This window comes from Salvelinus fontinalis, chromosome 22 (genome assembly GCF_029448725.1).
Source record: "Salvelinus fontinalis isolate EN_2023a chromosome 22, ASM2944872v1, whole genome shotgun sequence".
NCBI lineage: Eukaryota > Metazoa > Chordata > Actinopteri > Salmoniformes > Salmonidae > Salvelinus > Salvelinus fontinalis.
Window position 1 is genome coordinate 29,474,374 of NC_074686.1, and position 21,975 is coordinate 29,496,348.

Sequence of the window (21,975 nt, forward strand, 5' to 3'; positions counted from 1 at the left end):
TAAGTCGCTCTGGATAAGAGCGTCTGCTAAATGACTTACATTTTACATTTAAATACTTTTACTAAAGTATGACAATTTGGTACTTTTTCCACCATTGATGAATACAAACAGTTGCACTAGAATCAAACCTTCAAAACATGTGTATGCATGCATTCTTTTGTCATAGTGTAATTTGACTGACACAACAATTTAATTAAATTTTGTTTTTGGTAAGAATGATTCTCTGCTGCCACCTACTGGTAGAAATTGTTTGTACACAAAAGACCACAAAACAAAAACAATTCTTGTCCTGTTTTAAATATTTATTAGAAAGATATATTCATATAAATTATCTTGCAACAGTATGCAGTTCACATAATTCATACAAAACAAATGCACTCTTAATGCTTGTATAAAAACAATGGTTAATCATATTACCTTTCACACAATCACGTAAACAAAGTGGGTCATCATGACATAATCAACATTTTAAACATTTAAGGCCTGGAATTATCTTAAAAACAGATCTATCCAAACAGGATTGAGACCAACTCCATTTCAATACTAGTCAGTTGTAAAAATGAACTGAAATGATCTTTTAAATTCTCATAGAAAAATGTGAACTCTGACTTTCAATATATAGCTTGAACTGATTGAGTTAAAATAATTATCAATAATAAACTCTGAATATGGAAAAGGGAAACCAGGCATCTAAAACGTTCAGGCTTTAGCTTCACATAAGTTAAATAAAATCCATCCTGTAATATTTATGGTCATCATTTGAACAAAAGAGTGGGAAGAGTAAAAATGCATTCGGTACACCTTGGTGTTCAGTAAATTCTGTGAAGATTGTAAACTCAACAGTTGGTGCCTCCTCATCAAGTGGTAAATGCAACTTTTGTTGATTGGTTGTTGATCTCACAAACACAGTGAAGTGGGGGGGTTGCTCTGGGTAAGAGCGTCTGCTAAATTACTAATGTTAATGTAGTAAAGCTCTCTGCTCAGCCTTTTCCATTCAGTTTATGCTTCATTTATCTCGTCATTGTTCTTCAACCACTTTTCAACCAATGCAATATCCCCACCTCTTGACCCTCCTTACCCAAATTCTCTTCCTTCAATCTCCCCACAGAGTTGTTGGGTGCAGTAGGGATGTACCGTAGTCCCTTCTTTGGCTCTCATTGCTTTTAATCTTCGTGTCCATTGACAGCTTTGGTTCTCGCAGAGCCTCTCCCTTGTTTAGATGGGCTGGCTGAGTTATTCCGAGAGTCTCTCTCACCTACAAGAGGATACATATAGGAAATATGCTCCTTGACAAACATATACATTTGATGTCGGAAGTTTACATACACCTTAGCCAAATACATTTAAACTCAGTTGTTCACAATTCCTGACATTTAATCCTAGTAAAAATTACCTGTCTTAAGTCAGTTAGGATCACCACTTATTTTAAGAATGTGAAATGTCAGAATAATAGTAGAGAATGATTTATTTCAGCTAATATTTCTTTCATCACATTCCCAGTGGATCAGAAGTTTACATACTCAATTAGTATTTGGTAGCATTGCCTTTAAATTGTTTAACTTGCGTCAAACGTTTTGGGTAACCTTACACAAGCTTCCCACAATAAGTTGGGTGAATTTTGGCCCATTCCTCCTGACAGAGCTGGTGTAACTGAGTCAGGTTTGTAGGCCTCTTTGCTCGCACACACTTTTTCAGTTCTGCCCACAAATGTTCTATAGCAGGGGTGTCAAAGTCAAATGGACGGAGGGCCAAATAAAAAATTTAGCTACAAGCCGAGGGCCGGACTGTTCGAATGTTCATTGAAAATTTTTTAAATGACGCATATAGTCTAGTGAACCTAATTGAACCTACTGAAAACCTAACAAATATATTCCAATATGATCAGATAAATAAAGCAATATTTTCTTATGGCTCTGTCAGTAATCTTTAATTTTCAACAGACACAAAAGACAAATTTCCTTTATATAAAAATCCCCATAACATGAACATTAAATGAAAGAAACCGGTATTCAAGGCACCATCAGTAGCCTATATTTTCTATTTTAGCAAAAGTGGGCTAAATTTACTTCAAAGAAAAAAACAATAATAGCAATTTTCTATCATCCACTCAACTGAAATATTTTTAAAATATAATTGGATTGAAATACAATAAAATAAAGTGCAAAAATCTATTAATCAAAAACAACACTTTGTTTAAGGAGAAGTAACATGCAGTGAAAACAAATATTAAACTTTAACTTTTAAACTTGAACTGAGTAAAAACTCTAAATATGTGATTGCACAGTAATGTTCACTTGTTTGAGGTTGAGGGTGATACTTGGTGGTGTCCCATCTTTTCCACAAGTTCATCAATGTTCGGGGTAAGGCTCTGAGCTGAGGAAATCCTCAGAATTGAGTGGAGGTGTTCAGCAGTAAGTCGACTTCTGTGTGATGTTTTGTTCAGGTTCATCAAAGAAAACAGTTGTTCACACAGGTATGTGCTGCCAAACATAGACAACGTTTGAGCAGCCTGGATGCGCAGCTGGGGCATTGTGTCGGGGAGGAAACGGGCGAACTCCGCAGCACCCACTGCCGCATATTTTGCCCTCAGTGCATCATTGCATTGGAGGTCAATCAACTCCATTTGGAGGTTTGGTGGTGAGCTTTCCACGTCAACAGCAAATGGGTTACCGAGCAGTTCCAACCTGCTTTTTTGTGCTTCAAAGTCAGCAAATCGGCGTCGAAAGTCAGCGGCAAGCATACCTATTTTATCAGCCAACTGTGCGCTCGGGAACGCACTGGTAGAGAGCTTCTCTTTCATGGTCTGGCAGCTGGGAAAGTGGCTCAAATTTTCTTTCCGCATCTGCGTCTCCCACAGAGTCAGTTTGGTTTTAAATGCCTTCACTGTACTGTACATATCAGAGATGACATGATCCCGACCCTGCAGCTGCAAGTTCATTGCATTCAGATGACTCGTAATGTCACACAGAAAAGCCATTTCACACAGAAACATTTCGTCTCGGAGTTGTGTTGTGTCTTTCCCTTTGCTGTCCAAGAACAGACAAATCTCCTCACGAAGCTCGAAACATCTTTGAAGCACCTTTCCCTGGCTTAGCCATCGCACCTCTGTGTGATAAGGCAAATCACCATGCTCCGTTTCTAACTCCGTCAGAAATGCCTTGAACTGGCGGTGATTCAAACCTTTGGCTCTGATAAAGTTAACTGTGCGCGTGATGATGCTCATTACATGCTCCATTTTCAAGGCTTTACCGCACAACGCTTCCTGGTGTATGATACAATGATAAGCTGTCAGCTCACCTGTCGCGTTTTCCTCTTGCATCTTTTCCCGTATCTTCGCCACCAGTCCGCTCCTGTGTCCACACATCGCAGGTGCTCCGTCGGTTGTCAAACCCACGAGTTTTTCCCAAGGCAGCTCCATCTCATTTACACATCTTGACACCTCTTCATACAAATCATGCCCCGTAGTTGTGCCATGCATAGGACGTAAAGCCAAAAACTCCTCTGTCACGCTTAGGCTGGAGTCCACTCCGCGGATGAAAATTGACAACTGGGCAATGTCAGAAATGTCGGTGCTCTCATCCACAGCCAAGGAATATGCAATGAAATCTTTTCCCTTTTTCACAAGCTGCTCTTTTAGATTGATGGACAACTGGTCTACTCTCTCGGCAATGGTGTTTCTGCTCAGACTCACATTTAAAAAGAGTTGCCTTTTTTCTGGGCAAACTTCGTCACAAACTTTAATCATGCAGTTTTTGATGAAATCCCCCTCCGTAAATGGCCCGGGCTGATTTAGCGATCTCTTCTGCCAAAATAAAACTGGCCTTGACAGCAGCCTGGCCTTGTGATTTGGCTTTTTTGAACAGAGCCTGTCGAGATTTGAGGCCTCGTTTTAATTCCTCTGCCTTTTGTAGCCTTTGTTCCATGTCCATATTCTTGTTTTTGTCCGCGTGTTTCATTTCATAATGTCGTCTCAGATTATACTCTTTCAGTACCGCCACACTTTCTCCACACAGAAGACACACAGGTTTTCCAGCTACCTCCGTGAACATATACTCCGACTCCCACCTTGTTTGAAACCCCCGGTTCTCAGTGTCCACCTTCCGTTTTGCCATTTTTGATGGGTATCTGAAAGTTAATTTTACTGTGATGCTGACGACTGCTGTGCCAATAAATATTGAAATGAAGCAGCCTACTGCTCGGTGCGTCACCGTTGCATTGTGGGAAATGTAGTATTGGTGCGTGTAAACGATCTGCGGGCTGCCGGCTTGCTGCGGTCTGCGGGCCGGTTCTAATAATAAATCAAGATCATCCCAGGGGCCGTAAAAAACCTTCTCGCGGGCCGGATGTGGCCCGCGGGCCTTGACTCTGACATATGTGTTCTATAGGATTGAGGTCAGGGCTTTGTGATGGCCACTCCAATACCTTGGCTTAAGGACAACAAAGTAAGTTTGACACAACTTTGGAAGTATGCGTGGGGTCATTGTCCATTTGGAAGACGCATTTGCAACCAAGCTTTAACTTCCTGACTGATGTCTTGAGATGCAACTTCAATATATCCACATAATTTTCCATCCTCATGATGCCAGCTATTTTGTGAAGTGCACCAGTCCCTCCTGCAGCAAAGCACCCCCACAACATGATGCTGCCACCCCTGTGCTTCACAGTTGGGATGGTGTTCTGCAACTTGCAAGCTTCCCCCTTTTTCCTCCAAACATAACGATGGTCATTATGGCCAAACTGTTCTATTTTTGTTTCATCAGACCAGAGGACATTACTCCAAAAAGTATGATATTTGTCCCCATGTGCAGTTGCAAACCGTAGTCTGGCTTTTTTATGGCGGTTTTGGAGGCGTGGCTTCTTCCTTGCTGAGCGGCCTTTCAGGTTGTCGATATAGGACTCGTTTTACTGTGGATATAGATACTTTTGTACCCGTTTCCTCCAGCATCTTCACAAGGTCCTTTGTTGTTGTTGTGGGATTGATTTGCACTTTTCGCACCAAAGTACGTTCATCTCTAAGAGACAGAACGCGTCTCCTTCCTGAGCGGTATGACGGCTGCATGGTCCCATGGTGTTTATACTTACGAACCATTGTTTGTACAGATGAACGTGGTACCTTCAGGCGTTTGGAAATTGCTCCCAAGGATGAACCAGACTTACGAAGGTCTACAATTTTTTTTCTGAGGTGTTGGCTGATTTCTTTTCATTTTCACATGATGTCAAGCAAAGAGGCACTGAGTTTGAAGGTAGGCCTTGAAATACATCCACAGGTACACCAATTGACTCAAACGATGTCAATTAGCCTATCAGAAGCTTCTAACGCCATGACATCATTTTCTGGAATTTCCCAAGCTGTTTAAAGGCACAGTCAACTTAGTGTATGTTAACTTCTGACCCACTGGAATTGTGATACAGTGAATTATAAGTGAAATAATCTGTCTGTAAACAATTGTTGGAAATATTACTTGTGTCATGCACAAAGTAGATGTCCTAACCGACTTGCCAAAACTATAGTTTGTTAACAAGAAATTTGTGGAGTGGTTGAAAAACGAGTTTTAATGACTCCAACCTAAGTATATGTAAACTTCCGTATATTTTCTATATAAAAAGACCTCATTCAACTTAAGTCGAACGCTTACCTGTAATGTCATCAGGGCTGTAACCATATGACTCTTTTAGGTTGCCATCATCACTCTCAGAGACGCTCTAGAAAAGATGGTTCTTGATAGTCAGTTAGAGGCAAAAATAACAATTAGAAAGACAAAACTACACTAGACAAAGGCCGACATTGCCTTTCTGTACAATAGACTGGAAACTGGCTGCAGACTTACCTTTAACTCAGGCTCATACTTCTGCTCATACCGCACCATCCCATACAGACAGAGAAGTGTGATTAAAGCCTACAGAGAGAGAGAGAGAGATATGTAGAGAGCACTGACAACACAATGGGAGCACTTACAGTACCACCCACATAGCAGTCACATGTCAGAGCATACCAATGGTATTACAGTCTAAATAACATGTCATTGTTATGGACACTTGAGGTATGGTAATTGAAGCAGGGAGAAATGTTTTGGAGGTTAACACATGCGCACACATGCACACACACAGCGCGAGAGCGAGATAGAGAGACACACAGCCCTTACCACACACAGAAGCCACTGGAACACAGACCGAGCTTGTGTTTTGGAGAACACATCCTGTCCAAACTTGACGCACGCCAGGGCCTCCAGGAAGGCTATGGCCCTGTGGGTTAGATAGAGACCATTAACAGACACTGACCACCAACAAACATTCACCTCTAACAATAATTACATTTTACAACAGGCATTATCTATTAGAAAATATCTATATGTTTTTTATTAAACAATGGCCCCATCTTTTTGTTAATCACACTATGTTAAGACACACAAAAAAATAAAATCACAGAATACAATACATTTCCTCCTTAATTTTAGTCACCAGACTGCAGAGGGTACTTAGACTTTCGCTGAGCTTATAATATTGAAGGGGTGAAGCCAGGGGCATATAAGGGCCTCATTGTTTTGTATTTTATAGTGAGAGAGCAAGAGAAAGTAAGTCTGGTCCCCATGGTTACCAAAGCCTAGTCGGGGCAATCACCAGCTTGGGACAGCGATGAGGTCAGCATCAATATTTTGAACAAAATTGGACGTGACCCAATTTGCCATCCACAGCATTTCTGAGACGTTTGTCAATGACGTGGTCCCAAGATTAGAGTGGAGTTCAGCAACAGCAGGAAATGGCCACTAGAGGATACAGGAAAGACTCACCCAAACATCCAGCATTGTGTTCCCACTCGTTTGCACTGTGTGTCTGTCAGATATGCATAATACTGTCTGAGAGAACAGGAAGACAAACATTCAATACAGTTTATCTACAGCCGTCACAACAACGACTGTCATCAAGATAAACAGAAGGGTTTACAGAAATCATTTAAAACTTCTTCCAACTCAATTCCATCTATACGAAAAGAGACTGCACGTGTCTAACTGCCATAATTCCCTTCTGCCTCTAGAATGTAGAGTACGCGTGTGGAGTGGCATGGTGGAAAGGGTCCCTACCGTACAGTAGGGGCTGTGATGATTCCAAGAAGGAGAATCCGGCACCAGCTGAGAGCGTGAGACGCCTGGAACACGAAGATGTGCTTCAGGAAGAACGTGTTCAACTCAGTCAGCTGTTTAGAGGAAAGGAAGTAAAGACAGAGAGGAAGTAAAGTCGTAGTACAGCAACATGTATATTAAAACATCACTGTACACACAGCTTAGATATCATACAATCTACCCCATAACCTTCAGGTATGTAGTAGGATCATAGAAAACATACCAACTGCTCAACTACAAAAATACACCACAAATTTTAGTAAATAGTTTAACTCCATTTGTTTCCCAAAAGAGTTCAATCACAAATTACTTTCAAGTCAATATACACAGAGTAACTACATAAAACTGGATTCTGACTTCTAACCCTGGCACTAAATACTATGTATCATTTCCAGGTCAGAGGGTAGAGCTCACCTGCCAGAGAATCATAAAGACGTAGATCCCTGCCACCCTCTGGAAGGAGGACTTGGGGTCTAACCACCGTACGTAGGTCCAGCTTGCTGGGGTGAACTGGAGCACAACCCGCTTCAGCTTCCCTGTGGTCGTGTGGATGTCTCTGAAGACACAGCATAGATACAGATATACAGAGAGGCATACACTGGGAAACACTGGGAAATAACACCGATGGGTGTTGACAGACAGTTAGGCACACAAGGTTAAACATTAAGAGGCATTAAGAGACATACATTGATGAGAAAGCACACATGCACTAAATCAGAGCAGGCAGCAATTCCATAGAATACATTTATTTTAATTGGGAATGGTGAACTGTATTGTGTCATCTGGGCTCCCGAGTGGCGCAGTGGTCTAAGGCAAGAGGCATCGCTACAGTCCCTGGTTCGAATCCAGGCTATATCACATCTGGCCGTGATTAGGAGTCCCACAGGGCGGCGCACAATTGGCCCAGCGTCTTTCGGGTTTGACCGGGGTAGGCCGTCATTGTAAATAAGAATTTGTTCTTAATGTTCTTAACTGACTTGCCTAGTTAAATTAAAATCTGTCATGACACTACAGGAGAAGGGAGGAAACCAATAGGAGGAGAACTTACTTGATGCTGGCCCATTGGTAGGTCCGCATCTCCAGGAAGCGACACACAGTCATGCCCAACCAGATGCCCCCTCCATTACACAGGAGGATGTCCAGGATCAACTGGTCCCACCAGCACTCAGCAAAGTTAGGCAGCAGGTGCATGAAGAACAGCTGAGGGAGGGAGAGACAGATAGAGACAAAGGTGAATGGGGAGTTACAAACTGACTCAAAATGTGCCAATGCAATAGAATATTTCAAAATCAATCAGAGCCCAAATACTGTTTGAAACCAAAATGGGATCTGTTGATGGAAATCGAGCAGCACTTCACAAAGACACGTGTCCCAAACATCACCCTATTCCCTTTATAGTGCACTGCTTTTGACCAAAGCCGTTGCTCTGCTCAAAATAAGTGCAATGTACAGGGAATAGGGTGTCATTTGGGAAGCAGACACTGACTTCCTTGCACCTTTTATTTACCTCAGTGAGCTCCCAGGTGATGCTGATGGTCCAGCAGAGGGCATAGCTGCGGATGAGCATTGCCTTCATGGCCCAGCCCCCGAAATGCCCAAACGCAAAGATGTCAAAGTGGCTCAGGATCCGCTCCCAGGTGATCACGTGACAGTTCACTGCATATTCCTGCAGGGGGAGAAAGGCCAGGTAACACACGGACACGGAAGAGCCAGGTAAGACACGGACACAGAAGAGCCAGGTAAGACACCGACACAGAAGAGCCAGGTAAGACACCGACACAGAAGAGCCAGGTAAGACACGGACACCGAAGAGGCAGATGAGACACGTAACAAGACAGTGGTGGCTCAGCAGTATGGTGAGTCATGATGATGCTAGCCTTGGATGCCCAGGCTTTGCTCATGTATAGTTGAGTCAAATAGATTTGTAAGGAAGGCCTTTGCGAGACTATGATAGTGCAAATTCATGCTGAATGACGCTGGAGGGAATAGCAGGCGTTTTACGGGCTCCTGACCAATTGCGCTATTTTGTGTATTTTTTTGCATAGATCGTTACTTTTTTTGCACTTAATGTTTCTGCCATTGTTTCCTATGACCGAAAAGAGCTTCTGGACATCAGAACAGCCATTACTAACCTTGATTTGGACGAGGACTTCTACTTCAATGAGTCGGAGGCGAAAGAGATATTGATTATTGCGGACCAGGACCAAATACCGACACTCGAAGAAGGAGAAGACGGCGCCATAGAGGCCGGCCTGCGGGATACCTGACGAGACTACGCCGGAGCGCGGATAAATCACCTCTACCCTCCGTTTTATTGGCGAACGTGCAATCACTGGAGAATAAACTCAGTATGAGACTATCCTATGAACGTGATCTGAAGAACTGTAATATCCTATGTTTCTCAGAGTCGTGGCTGAAAAAGGAAATTGTATATATAAATAATTTTTTTTCTATACATCGGTAGGACAGAACGATGGCGTCGAGGAAGCTCAGAGGAGGGGGTGTGTCTCTTTGTAAACAACAGCTGGAGCGCAATCTCTAATATTAAGGAAGTCTAGAGGTTTTGCTCACCTGAGTTAGAATACCTCATGATAAGCTATAGACCACACTATTTACCAAGAGTGTTTCCAACTATATTTTTCGTAGCTGTCTATTTACCACCACAAACCGATGCTGGCACTAAAACCGCACTCAACGAGCCGTATATGTCCATAAGCAAACAAGAGAATGCTCACCCATAGGCGGCGCTCCTAGTGGCCGGTGGCTTTAATGCAGGAAAACTGAAATCCATTTTACCTCATTTCTATCAGCATGTCACCAGAGGCACAAAAAAAACACTCTAGATCACCTTTACTCCACACTCCACGAAAGTAGTCCGATGAAACGGATACTAATCTACAGGACTGTTTCGCTAGCAGAGAATGGAATATTTTCCAGGATTCATCCGGTAACTTTGAGGAGTTTGCCACATCAGTCACCGGCTTCATTAATAAGTGCATGAATGACGTCGTCCCCACAGTGACCATACGTATATATCTCAGACAGAAGCCAAGGATTACAGGCTACAACCGCACTGCGCTAAAGGCTATGGCTGCTGATTGCAAGGAGCGGGACACTAATTCGGACACTTACAAGAAATCCCGCTATGCCCTCCGACGAACCATCAAACAGGCAAAGCGTAAATAAAGGACCAAGATCAAATCCTACTACACCGGCTCAGACTGTCGTCAGATGTGGCAGGGCTTGCAAACTATCACAGATTACAAAGGGAAACCCAGCCACGAGCTGTCCAGTGACGGAGGCCTACCAGATGAGCTAAATTTCTTCTGTGCTTGCTTCGAGGCAAGCAACACTTAACCATGTATGAGAGCACCAGCTGATCCAGACGATTGAGTGGTCACACTCTCCGTAGCCCGTATTTAAGTTGACTGAGAACACATTTTCATTTACATCAACAGCCTGGGGAATAGTTGCAGGGGAGATGAATGAGCCAATTGGAAGCTGGGGATGATTAGGTAGGCATGATGGCCAGATTGAAAATGTAGCCAGGACACTGGGGTTAACACCCCTACTCTTACAATAAGTGCCTTGGGATCTTTAGTGACCACAGAGAGTCACGACAACCATTTAACGTCCCATCCGAAAGACAGCCCTCTACACTGGGCAATGACCCCAATCACTGCCCTGGGGAATTGGGACTTGTTTATTTTTAGACCAGAGGAAAGAGTGCCTCCTACTGGCACTCCAACACCACTTCCAGCAGCATCTGGTCTCCCATCCAGGGACTGACCAGAACCAACCCTACTTAGCTTCAGAGGCAAGCCAGTAGTAGGATGGTTGGTATGCTGCCGGTTAACATTCACAGACGGATTACCAGGACGCATACTCAGCGCATGAGCTGACAAGCTGGCAAGTGTCTTAACTGACATTTTCAACCTCTCCATGAACCAGTCTGTATTCCTATGTTTCAAGCGGACCACCATAGTCCTTGTGCTCAATAATAACAAGGTAACCTGTCTAAAGGACGATCACCCCATAACACTCTCATTTGTAGAAATGAAATTCTTTGAAAGGCTGGTCATGGCTCATATCAACACCATCATCCCAGTATTTTACTTGGTGTCTTTCACTTAAGTCATTTTCTACTAAGGTACCTTTACTTTTACTCAAGTATGACAATTGTGTACTTTTCTCACCACTGGTTAAATAGTAAACCAAATAGCTACCCGGACTATCTGCATTGACCCATTTTGCACTAAACTCAACTCATCACATACGCTGCTGCTACAGTTTATTATCTATCCTGTTGCCTTGTCACTTTTTCCCTAACTATATCTACCTCAATTACCTCGTACCCCTGCACATGGTCTCTGTACTGGTACTCCGTGTATGTAGCCAAGTTATCCTTACTCATTGTGAATTTATTCCTCGTTATAATTTTTCTATTATTTCTCCCTGCATTGTTGGGAACGGCCCGTAAGTAACAACTTCACTGATAGTCAAAACCAATTGTTTATGAAGCATTTGACAAATGAAATGTTATTTGAAGTGTAACAGCGATTTAATTTTCTTTATCTCACAGCTTTTGAATGATGAGATAAGTTATCAATATTTAACAATACCAGTTTTACTAATAATGTTTTGTGAAACTGTCCCTTATACATGGCAACAGTATCCAGCATGAGCAGAGCAGGCTGATGCCAATCGTTTAACCCAACGCTGACTAATCTTATAGGCTAAGTGGTAGCTCTGTCCTCAACGTCTTATGGTTCACCCTCTTACAGAAAGCTGGTATTACCTGCACAAATTTAATTGGATGCCATAAACACATAGGGTGGAGTAGAGAAACCAAACTCAAACTATGATCACTTAATCAGCGACTAGGGCAACTTCACCCTACTCCCAAATATGGTGTCTGGCATGAGGTGGATACTGTAGCATACCGAGATCATAATGACTCACCATGACATCAGTCTCACGGGTAGCGTAGCGTAGGTTGGGGTCCACCCAGTACATGAGCCTCTTCACCTGGGCCCAGTTCAGGAAGATGAGGAAGACCAGGAACAAGAAGTACAGAACACTCAGACCTGACAACAACAGGAAGGAACCAATCAGAGCGGAGTTCCATGGACATGGTTCCATAGAGGTGCTCCACTGACGATGTGACTTGTTGTACTCTGCAGTAGGACTACTCACCAAATACCATGCGCCAAATTGCAGGATGTGGTCTTGTGAATGGACCTGAAGTGGATAAATAACGCATTTACACGTATCTACCATTATCAGAGTGGATCGACCAAAACCCTCATATACTGCAGTTCAAAAGTTAACGTAGTATAACCACTAGCAGTAGGTGCCCCATTCACTCGCACAGTCAAAACCAGAAAGACCCGAATGTCTATTATGTGACCATTGATCTACACTAGAACAACATTCCTCCCACCCATCAACATTCAGACACACCCTTTCTACCGGGTGCTGGTCTGGGTTATTGACAAGTACAAGGCAGTGACATTGAGTAACTACCATTGGGGAAGGCCAGGACACTGATGACGAGGAAGAAGGAGACAACCAACACGAAACCCACTCGAAAGTTGTTGTCAACATCTGCATCATCCCTGGAAAAGAGAGCAGGGTTTGATGTCAAAAACCATTGGTTGAGATTTGCAATTTTTACATTATTTTCAGAGCATAAAGTGAGGTTTACTATGATACAGTAAATGTGAAATTCAAATGTGACATTTAATAAAGTTTCTGTTCGATTATTGCATTTCCAGCATTGTATATATTATTACAATAAATAACATTAAAGGCCCAGTGCAATCAAAAACGTGATTTCCCTGTGTTTTATATATATTTCCACACTGAGGTTGGAATGATTCTGTGAAATTCTGAAAATTATGATAATTTTAGTGTGAAAGCTGTTTGAAAAGAGCTGTTGAAATTTCAGCCTGTTTTGGTATGATGGAGTTTTGGCCTGCCTGGGTGACAACACCAGGCCGTAAATCATGTCATAGACCAATACGAAAGAGAGTTCCAAACCTCTCTGCCAATAACAGCTTGTTTTCAGTTTTCCCCTCCCCACTCAGACCACTCCCAGACAGTCGTAGAAAAATGATTGCTTGAGAAATTGCTACCCACCAATGCTTTTGAACTAAAACACTGCTGCATTGGACCTTAAAAAATGTAATCAGCAGTTGAAACAATAACAATGTGTTTTCCACAGCCCTGTTTCAGTAAAAAGCTGAGAGATGGGGCTGGAGAAATTGAACCACTCTCAAATTCATCAACAGAGCTATGGATGCAAGGATTGACCCTCCATGATATCAGAAGTATACTTTTACCCATGTTTTGAGTCTATATAGTGTTTGTTTACATTTACTTTGTTTACAAACATTGGCGTAAAACAAGCTTATCTTTTGGGTTCTGATGGGGTATAACAGTTGAACTAAGCTCATTAAGCATTTATAACTTATATTCTTCAAGAATCAATGGGTACATATAATTAATTTATAAGTCCAAAAATGGATGTAGCAACTGCATATTGCCCCTTTAAATGTCTAATCATCTGTAGTTTAATTATACAATTTAGGTTTACACTTGGGTTAGATAGCTAAGCCATGTTAGTATAGTACAACCACTAGGCCTACCGGCAAGTCAAATGAACTGTCAACGGCTATTGGGTTACCTGGAAAAGACGAAGTACATCAAGCTAGCCACAGTGAACGTCAAAAGCGTGAGAGTGTGAGGCTTGTAGAAAAAGTTAATGCTGATGCCCTCCACTTGTTGCTCGTTTATCATCCGAAAGTGTAACATGTCATTCACATCATCCTTGCTTAATTTATGGGACCCCAAAGCAGGCGCCATAGTTGAGGGATAAGGAGTTTCTTCCACAAAATTCCCTGTGTCAGCAGTTCTCGACAGAACAGGTTGATCTGCCTGTAAATAAATTGATGAGGACTAGGGATGGGCGGAGAGAGGACTGAACAAACCTGAAAACGGCCAATCAACTCAACAAACTATAGGGCTGTAGTAGGAATGCACATTCCAATACCAACACTCCCAATGAATTCCACTGCAATCTTCCTTTAGAAAGAGTTTCTATTTTAATATTTATAACACCAGACATTCACAATGAAAGGACAAGGGAGTTTTCTTTATTGGTCCTTCGTAGATTGTTTTAGGTTGAACTAGCTAATTCCCCTGCTGTATGCGTATTTTGGAACATCCCTTGGAGAGGACGCTTCCATAATACTTCCGTGAGACCGCACACGTGAGTAGACTGACATTGGCGCTATCTATTGTTGTTTTTACGTCTGCTCAGCGGACATATTCATGTTTTGACCCATTTTCTGTAATTTATTGCATGGTTTCATCCATTTTGTACTTGCAAAAACTACTATTTCTGTCTGCCCGTATGATTGTTCTATGCAAGCTAGCTAGCTAGCTAGCGTTAGCTACCTAGCTAGCCATTAGCTCAATGAAACATACCCCTCAATCATTGTTTTATCTATTGCTTCTCTACACAACAACATTCTCCACCAGTCAAGCTCAAATAATACATATAGTGGCTAAACAACGTGTGACTTGAGTGATATTTTATTCCAGTTAGCTGCATATATTTAATGTACACCCTTCTCATGTCACAATGTACTCTGTGATATTTCAACAGATCTCCATCGCTTCAACCTGTATCCAGCAGTGTCAGATGTACCTCATTACTGTCAAGGACTGTGGGTATCATCACCCTTCAGTATTCCACTGATGCCCAGCATTGCCCTGCAGCCTTTCGGAATTATTTCAGTGTTCCAGTCTTGCTTTCCATGCTCTAGAGAAGTCAGAACCCATCTCAGACGCAATAGTGGTGGAAACTATGAGTGTGGAGTTACTGTGAATTTAATGCCAAGGTCCAACCATTTCAAACGAAACACAGGGATACTGATGGGACTGATATGGTGCCATATCAGAATCCTCTCTCCCATCAACTCAGAAATGGAGGGATGTCGCTGAAGGAGTGGCAGACAGTTTTAGGTACTAATGGTACTCCTGTGTACAAACACACACTGTGGGCATTTCTCCCTAAAGTTTTTGCTCTCTCCAGATTTAGACGATTCCCCAGGACACTGATCAGTGATGAGGAGGCGGTTCGTATGGACAGCCCAGCTGCCCTGCCTGCTGTATCCATCTCCCTCAGACTATGTCAACAAGTCAGAGACACACAGCAAGCTTGTACAGCTAGATAGATTCAGTCCATTTAGGGTTTGTATCTGATTAGCCATTAGTTTCCCATTACTTCCCCATGTAGTGCAGGGATGGGCAACTGGCGGCTATGTCAGCGAACAAGGCCGTAACCGGGGTTTGCGTTTTAGTGAGGTCCAGAAGAGGGGATAGGGGGTGCAAGGGGGGGTACCTCCTCCACCAGGACATTTTTTAAAGTCAAAGCTCATTTACTGCTTTTCTATACAATAAAAAAACACATTTAAATGCTATCTGGACAGCAAAAACAAGCAAAAATGAACCCATCCATTATCACCTTGGCTGCTGTAGGTTCATTCACCTCGGTTGATCTACAAACACATAGCCTGTTAGCTACAATTGTAATGTTATACCCCTGAAAGGGGGAACATATGAGAAACGATTCAAACTGACACGTAGCATCAGCAACGTCTCAGTAGCCTACTGTCTGTAAAGCAAAGTTATGAGAACTCGGTAGTGTATTTTTTGCTCCTGCTGAGGTAGGCTTCGTTTAACATTAGCTTCTTACTTCGTCCTTCTAGCTGGCCAAATAATACTAGCCAGTCCCCTTCAACGTTACTGCAATAGAAGTCTAGGCACCTGACTGACAGACATATCTATGTGCACTCTTTCTCAGAGTGTTGGTTTTTGTTTGTTTGGGGGATGTCTGTAGACACGTCAGCATCTCGCAAACACACTCGGTATCGTTTCTGACTCTAGTTGTCTACTTGAGCCAAGTGCGAGCTGTGGTAGTTCGTTTCACATCTCTGGCCCTCGGGCCTGTGCCGCAATAGGGAGGATTTAGCCATGTGAGAAAGTGGTGTTCCTAAAAAGGCAAATACGGGTGACGCAGGTGAACATAAGGAACAAACCGCTGTTTATGATTCCAGTCAGGAAATTAGAATTATAACTATTAGAACTCAATCATATCAAGAATAAGAGTTCTAATCATTGATCAACGCTGGCAGCAATAATTAGATGTTGACCCGTAATTCATTTTCTTTATTTTATACAATAATATATATTTATGTTGTTCCTTTTTTAAAATTATTATTATTAGAAAAAAAATACAGAGTTCCGGACCTCGGTGTCCTCGTATGTAGTTAGGGGCATTTCAGAGTTTTTATTTTTATTTTTTTAGCTTGGTAAATTAGTCTAGCAGCCAGATATCTAAACTTGTAGTAATCATGGTCGAATTACATACCGGATGGCCCCCATTGATTTTGTTAGTCACTCTCACTCAGATGTCATATTAAAAAGGGCGAACAAGTCTCTGCCCTATGGCAAATAATTGCATGAAATTTGTTATAAAATTCAAAAAGCTTCTCTCTGCCTCATGGCAAAATGTATAGAATTCCAGCAAACTTGCTTTAAAACTGCAACATTTTCTGTACAACCCGTGGCAAAATGTGTAGAATTCCAGCAAACTTTCTTTAAAACTGCAACATTTTCTCTACGCTCCATGGCAAAATTTGTAGAATTGCAGGACATTTGCTAAAAAGAAATGGGTATGTTTTTATCTCCGCTGTCAAGACAAAATGCTAAAATGTTTTACTCACAAGGTGGGGGTGCCCGCCCCAACAAAATGTTGCTTTGGGCACTTAAAAGCTCACAGTAGGTCCGGCTCTGACTGCATGTGTGGGTATGGATGTGGGTATGCAGACCCACGAGCCACTGCGGCCATTCATGAGTTCTGCTTTTTTGTGGTCCCCACCCCCATCAGTGCCCATCCCTGGTCTAGTATGAAGTGAATCAGAGCAATAGATGTTCTGTATATCTATGTCTCTGGATCGTATTCACCAGGTACCAAACTGAAACAAATGGGGAGGGATTACATGAATTTACGCAAAAGCAAACTTTTATTTTTGTGTGTTTTCCACTTCAAAGCATTTTGCCATGATGTGCACTTATGAATGCGACCCTGATGTTAACCCTTTGGGTCCCAATTCAGATGTTCAGCTATGGAAACTGGAGCAGAGGCCCAGCGTGGGCTCCATGTTGCTGAGGCTAGACTTCCAGACAGACGTGGTCCCCCGGCTGGTGTTCCTGAAGCAGCTGGGAGTGGAAGACTCGGCTGGGCTACCTGATCAGCCACAACCCTTTCATCCTCACAAAGGGCCTGGAGAATCTGCAGGTCAGGTACAGGGGCAGATAGTGTGGTTGTTGGATTGGCAGGTTGAGTTTGCTACAGTCAGCAACACATAGGGTTGACTATTTTAGGGACAGAGAGTACACTTAGTGTTTTCAACTGATATACCTATAGCTGTAGGCATGTGTTGTATCTCCCATCTGTCAGCTTTAGCTCTTATAGGACTATGACAGGTGATACATTTCATTGATATATTATTTAGAAATTATCTGTCGTATAAAATAAGGTAATAATCTCTTTTTCACATTAGTGTGGCATATCTTGGGTCCAAGAAGCTTTGTGGCCTCCATGGTGTCCAGAGCTCCATACCTGCTTCACTTCAGTGTGAAGAGGATGGACAACCCAACCGCCCCGGGATTCTACCAACAGCAGTTAGGCCTTAGTGCTCAGAAAGTCAGGTTTGAATTTGGTAAACAATTTGGTGGGAAAGGTTTGACCCAAGACAATCACCATTGATCACATTGTTTTGTCCCACTTAATTTTTCATAGAATATTCACACCACAAATTACATACAGTAAGATTATGATTCTTAATCAATTGTATGTTCATTCAGACACGGGATTTCGTGGTTCCCCTTCCCAGACTTATGTGTGGTAGTTTGGAGCCAGTTAAGGAGAATCTTAAGGTATGAAAAGTGCAAACATGAGTTGTGATATTTGTCTTAATTCTTGTAAAAGAAAAAAGGTTGAATTCTCAGAATCCATATTTTTTTATCCTAGATTTGTAAACTGGAGATGGAGTTTCGTGAAAATGAACTCCAGCACATCGTCACTGTAATCCCCAAAGTTCTTAAAGCTAATAAGAGGAAACTGACCCAGATATTTCACTATATCCACAACACCATGAACATACCCCATGACCTGACCGTGAAGTTCCCACAGGTAAGCTATAAACTACCAGTCTTGAATCATCCTTTTCTGCACTCTTCCAGAAAATGTGTATCAGGATATATTAGTTATTTGGCTAATGGCTAATCAGATACAAACCCTAAATGGACTGAATCTATCTAGCTGTACAAGCTTGCTGAGTGTCTCTGACTTGTTGACATAGTCTGAGGGAGATGGATACAGCAGGCAGGGCAGCTGTATGTTTACCAAGTGGTGGATCAGGAACTACTTATAGGTCACAGAGGGTAACCCCTCCTGGGTCATTGCCGAAGACTGAGTTGTGTTTAAAAACAGAGGTTTTGTTTATGTAAGTTGGTTGGTCACAATATAATTCATAAGGCCTTTAAACGTGGCATAAAATCATAATTCCCTGTGGTCAGTTACACATGCCGTCACCTATTGTCTGACCTAGGTGATCTGTCCTCTTTACAGGCCCTGAATGCAAAGTACCTTCGTATCAAAGAGAGACACCTGTTTCTGCAGTACCTGGACAAGGCTCAGTACGACCCTGCCAAGCCTAACTACATCTCTCTGGACAAGCTAGTCTCCCTGCCAGATAAGGCCTTTTGCTATGAAGTAGCAGTCGCGACACCAAAGGACTTTGAATTGTTTCAGAAGACAGTGTGACTGATGTAATACTACAGTTTTTGTGTATGTGTGTTATTTGAATAGAGAAGATATTGAAGAATTTTACAATTGAATCTTACATCGGCAGGTAGCCTAGGCGTTAAGAGCGTTGGGCCGGTAACCAAATGGTCATGGGTCAAATCCCCGAGTTGACTAGGTGAAACATTTTTGTGCCCTTGGGCAAAGCACTTAACCCTAAATTGCTCCCGTTTTTCGCTCTAGATAAGACTGTCTGGTAAATGACTAAAAGGTCAATGTTTATATTGAGGTGTCTGTTGAATAAGAGCATGTGTGTACCAAGATGTACCAGAAGAGGGTGACAGATGAGTCAGAATCGTGGTTTTGAAAATGTAAAATCTAATTTTACTTGTCACATCTGCCGAATACAACAGGTGTAGACAGTGAAATAAAAAAAGGCTATATACAGGGGGTACCGGTACCAAGTCAATGTGCGAGGGTACAGGTTACTCAAGGTAATAAAGGTCATTTGTTCATGTAGGTAGGGGTAAAGTGACTACGCATAGATCATAAACAGCAAGTAGCAGCAATGTAAAAACAAAGGGGGGCAATGCAAATAGTCTGGGTGGCCATTTGATTGATTGTTCAGCAGTTATGGCTTGGGGGTAGAAGCTGTTAAGGAGTCTTTTGGACCTAGACTTGGCGTTCCGCTATCGCTTGCCATGCGGTAGCAGAGAGAAAGACTAGAGTCTTTGACAATTTCTTTGAGCCTTCCTCTGATACCGACTAGTATAGAGGTCCTGGATGGCAGGAAGCTTGGCCCCAGTGATGTGCTTGGCCGTATACAACCGGTCAGGATGCTCTCGATGGTGCAGCTGTATAATACATTTTTTGGGGGTACTTTTTACCCCCTAAGTCTTGTTCCATCGCTGCAATTCCCATACGGACTCGGGAGAGGGGAAGGTAGAGAGCCATGCAGCATCCGAAACACAACCCTGCCAAGCCGCACTGCTTCTTGACACCCTGCTTGCTTAACCCAGATGCCAGCTGCACCAATGTGTCGGAGTAAACACCGTACAACTGGTGACCGAAGTCAGCGTGCATGCGCTCGGCCCGCTACAAGGAGTCGCTAGAGTGCGATGGGACAAGGACATCCCGGCCTGCCAAACACGGACGACGCTGGGCCGATTGTGCGCTGCCTCATGGGTCTCCCGGTCACAGGTGGCTGCGACACACCCCGGGATCGAACCCAGGTCTGTAGTGACGCCTCTAGCACTGTGAGGCAGAGCCTTAGACCGCTGTGCCACTCGGGAGGCAGCTGTAGAATTTTTTTTGTCTCCTGCCGGGGAATAGGCGTTGTTGAGCCCTCTTCACGACTGTCTTGGTGTGTTTGGATCATGATAGTTTGTTGGTGATGTGGAGGGGACTTGAAGCTCTTCATAAGGAGTAACTTGTAATAATAAATGGGAAATATATAGGATAAAGTATATTATAAGGTGGAGTACATAAATAAATCAAATCAAAGTTTATTGGTCAAGTGCACAGATTTGCAGATGTTATCGCAAGTGCAGCGAAATGCTTGTGTTTCTTGCTCCAACAGTTCAGTAATAGCTAACAATACAATAAACACATCATCCAAAAAATAAAAAGGAACAAATGGTTGGCGCTTAAGTGAATTAATGTAAAGAACATAATATTCTACACACCATACTGATCAAGCACTAGTGTATATGGTGTCTGTAGAGTTTTTGAGTTTTGCTGGGTATTTAGGCCAGTCCCCCATGAAATAACACCATATTAAGATTCTACAGACCCCTAGTGAGTAACCCCGACCGCACTTTCTACTCCACCCATTCCATTGGTCCCAATGCAATACACTGTAAGCCTATAAATTACATATTGGCTTATAGAGAAAAAACTATTCTACATGCTTATGTAAAAGTGCTCACTAGGGGTCTGTAGAATCTTTATATGGTGTTATTTCATGGGGGACTCTGGCCTAAATACCCAGCAAAACTCCATATTATTCAGAACCCCATGAAATGACACCATATATAGATTCTACAGACCCTACTGAGTACTCCCCACCCCACTTATACATCAGCACAAATAATTGTTTTTCCTGTACAGTGTTATAGTTATACTTTACACTGCAGTGGAGGCTGCTGAGTGGAGAATGGCTCATAATAAAGGCTGGAACGGAGCGTTTGAAACCATGTGTTTGATGTATTTGATACCATTCCACCTATTCTGCTCCAGCCGCTACCATGAAACCATCCTCCCCAATTAAGGTGTCACCAACCTCCTGTAGTATAGTGTCCAAGCACCCCATTTTAAGCTGTTTGACCACAGTAAAAGTCCAGCAACACTCCATATTATTCATAGATCCATGAAATGACACCATTTGACTATCTATACATAGTCACTTTAATAACTCTACCTACATGTACATATGTCCTCAATTACCTAGACACCGGTGCACCCACACATTGACTCTGTACCGGTACACCCTGTATATAGCCCCGCTGTTGTTATTTACTGCTGCTCTTTAATTATTTGTTATTCTTATCTTAGTTATTTTTGGTGTATTTTCCTAAAACTGCATTGTTGGTTAAGGGCTTGTAAGTAAGCATTTCACTGTAAGGTGTTGTATTTGGCACATGTGACAAATAAAATTTGATTTGATTTGATACATAGACCCTATGTATGATACATAGACCCGATACATAGATTTGATCTACAGACCCTATTGAGTACTCCCCACCCCACTTGTACATCAGCACAAATAATATGATTTTCTCTATACCATACTGTAGAGGCTGCTGAGGGGAGAATGGCTCATAATAACGTCCGGAATGGAGCAAATGGAATGGCTTCAAACACCTGGAAACCATGTGTTTGATGTATTTGATACCATTCCACTGATTCCGCTTTAGTCATTATCACAAGCCTGTTCTCACCCACAAGGTGGCAACAGCCTCCTGTGCTATCATATGCATG

General features: G+C 42.5%; 1 protein-coding gene and 1 pseudogene across 1 annotated transcript; one reads left to right on the plus strand and one right to left on the minus strand.

Annotated features, from left to right (window-relative positions):
• Window positions 1–281: 281 nt before the first annotated feature.
• ptdss1b (phosphatidylserine synthase 1b) lies at window positions 282–14,104 on the minus strand. Its single transcript, XM_055877123.1, has 13 exons — window positions 13,807–14,104; window positions 12,645–12,736; window positions 12,315–12,359; window positions 12,081–12,205; window positions 8,626–8,784; window positions 8,167–8,318; window positions 7,533–7,674; window positions 7,080–7,192; window positions 6,789–6,854; window positions 6,144–6,243; window positions 5,829–5,897; window positions 5,637–5,703; window positions 282–1,255 (listed from the first exon to the last, which is right to left on the minus strand). The coding sequence occupies exons 1-13, from the start codon at window positions 13,983–13,985 to the stop codon at window positions 1,164–1,166; spliced, it is 1,401 nt and encodes a 466-aa protein (XP_055733098.1). The 5' UTR covers window positions 13,986–14,104; the 3' UTR covers window positions 282–1,163.
• A 662-nt stretch (window positions 14,105–14,766) lies between these two features.
• LOC129820337 (transcription termination factor 3, mitochondrial-like) lies at window positions 14,767–21,665 on the plus strand (annotated as a pseudogene).
• The last annotated feature ends 310 nt before the right edge of the window (window positions 21,666–21,975 follow it).

Coding starts and splice junctions, on each gene's coding strand:
- ptdss1b (XM_055877123.1), bottom strand. CDS start 13,985: ATGGCGCCTGCTTTGGGGTCCCATAAATTAAGCAAGGATGATGTGAAT. Junction 7,193..7,532: donor TCTTTATGATTCTCTGGCAG/GTGAGCTCTACC, acceptor TCCTCTAAACAG/CTGACTGAGTTGAACACGTT. Junction 5,898..6,143: donor TCCAGTGGCTTCTGTGTGTG/GTAAGGGCTGTG, acceptor CTCTCTCTGTAG/GCTTTAATCACACTTCTCTG.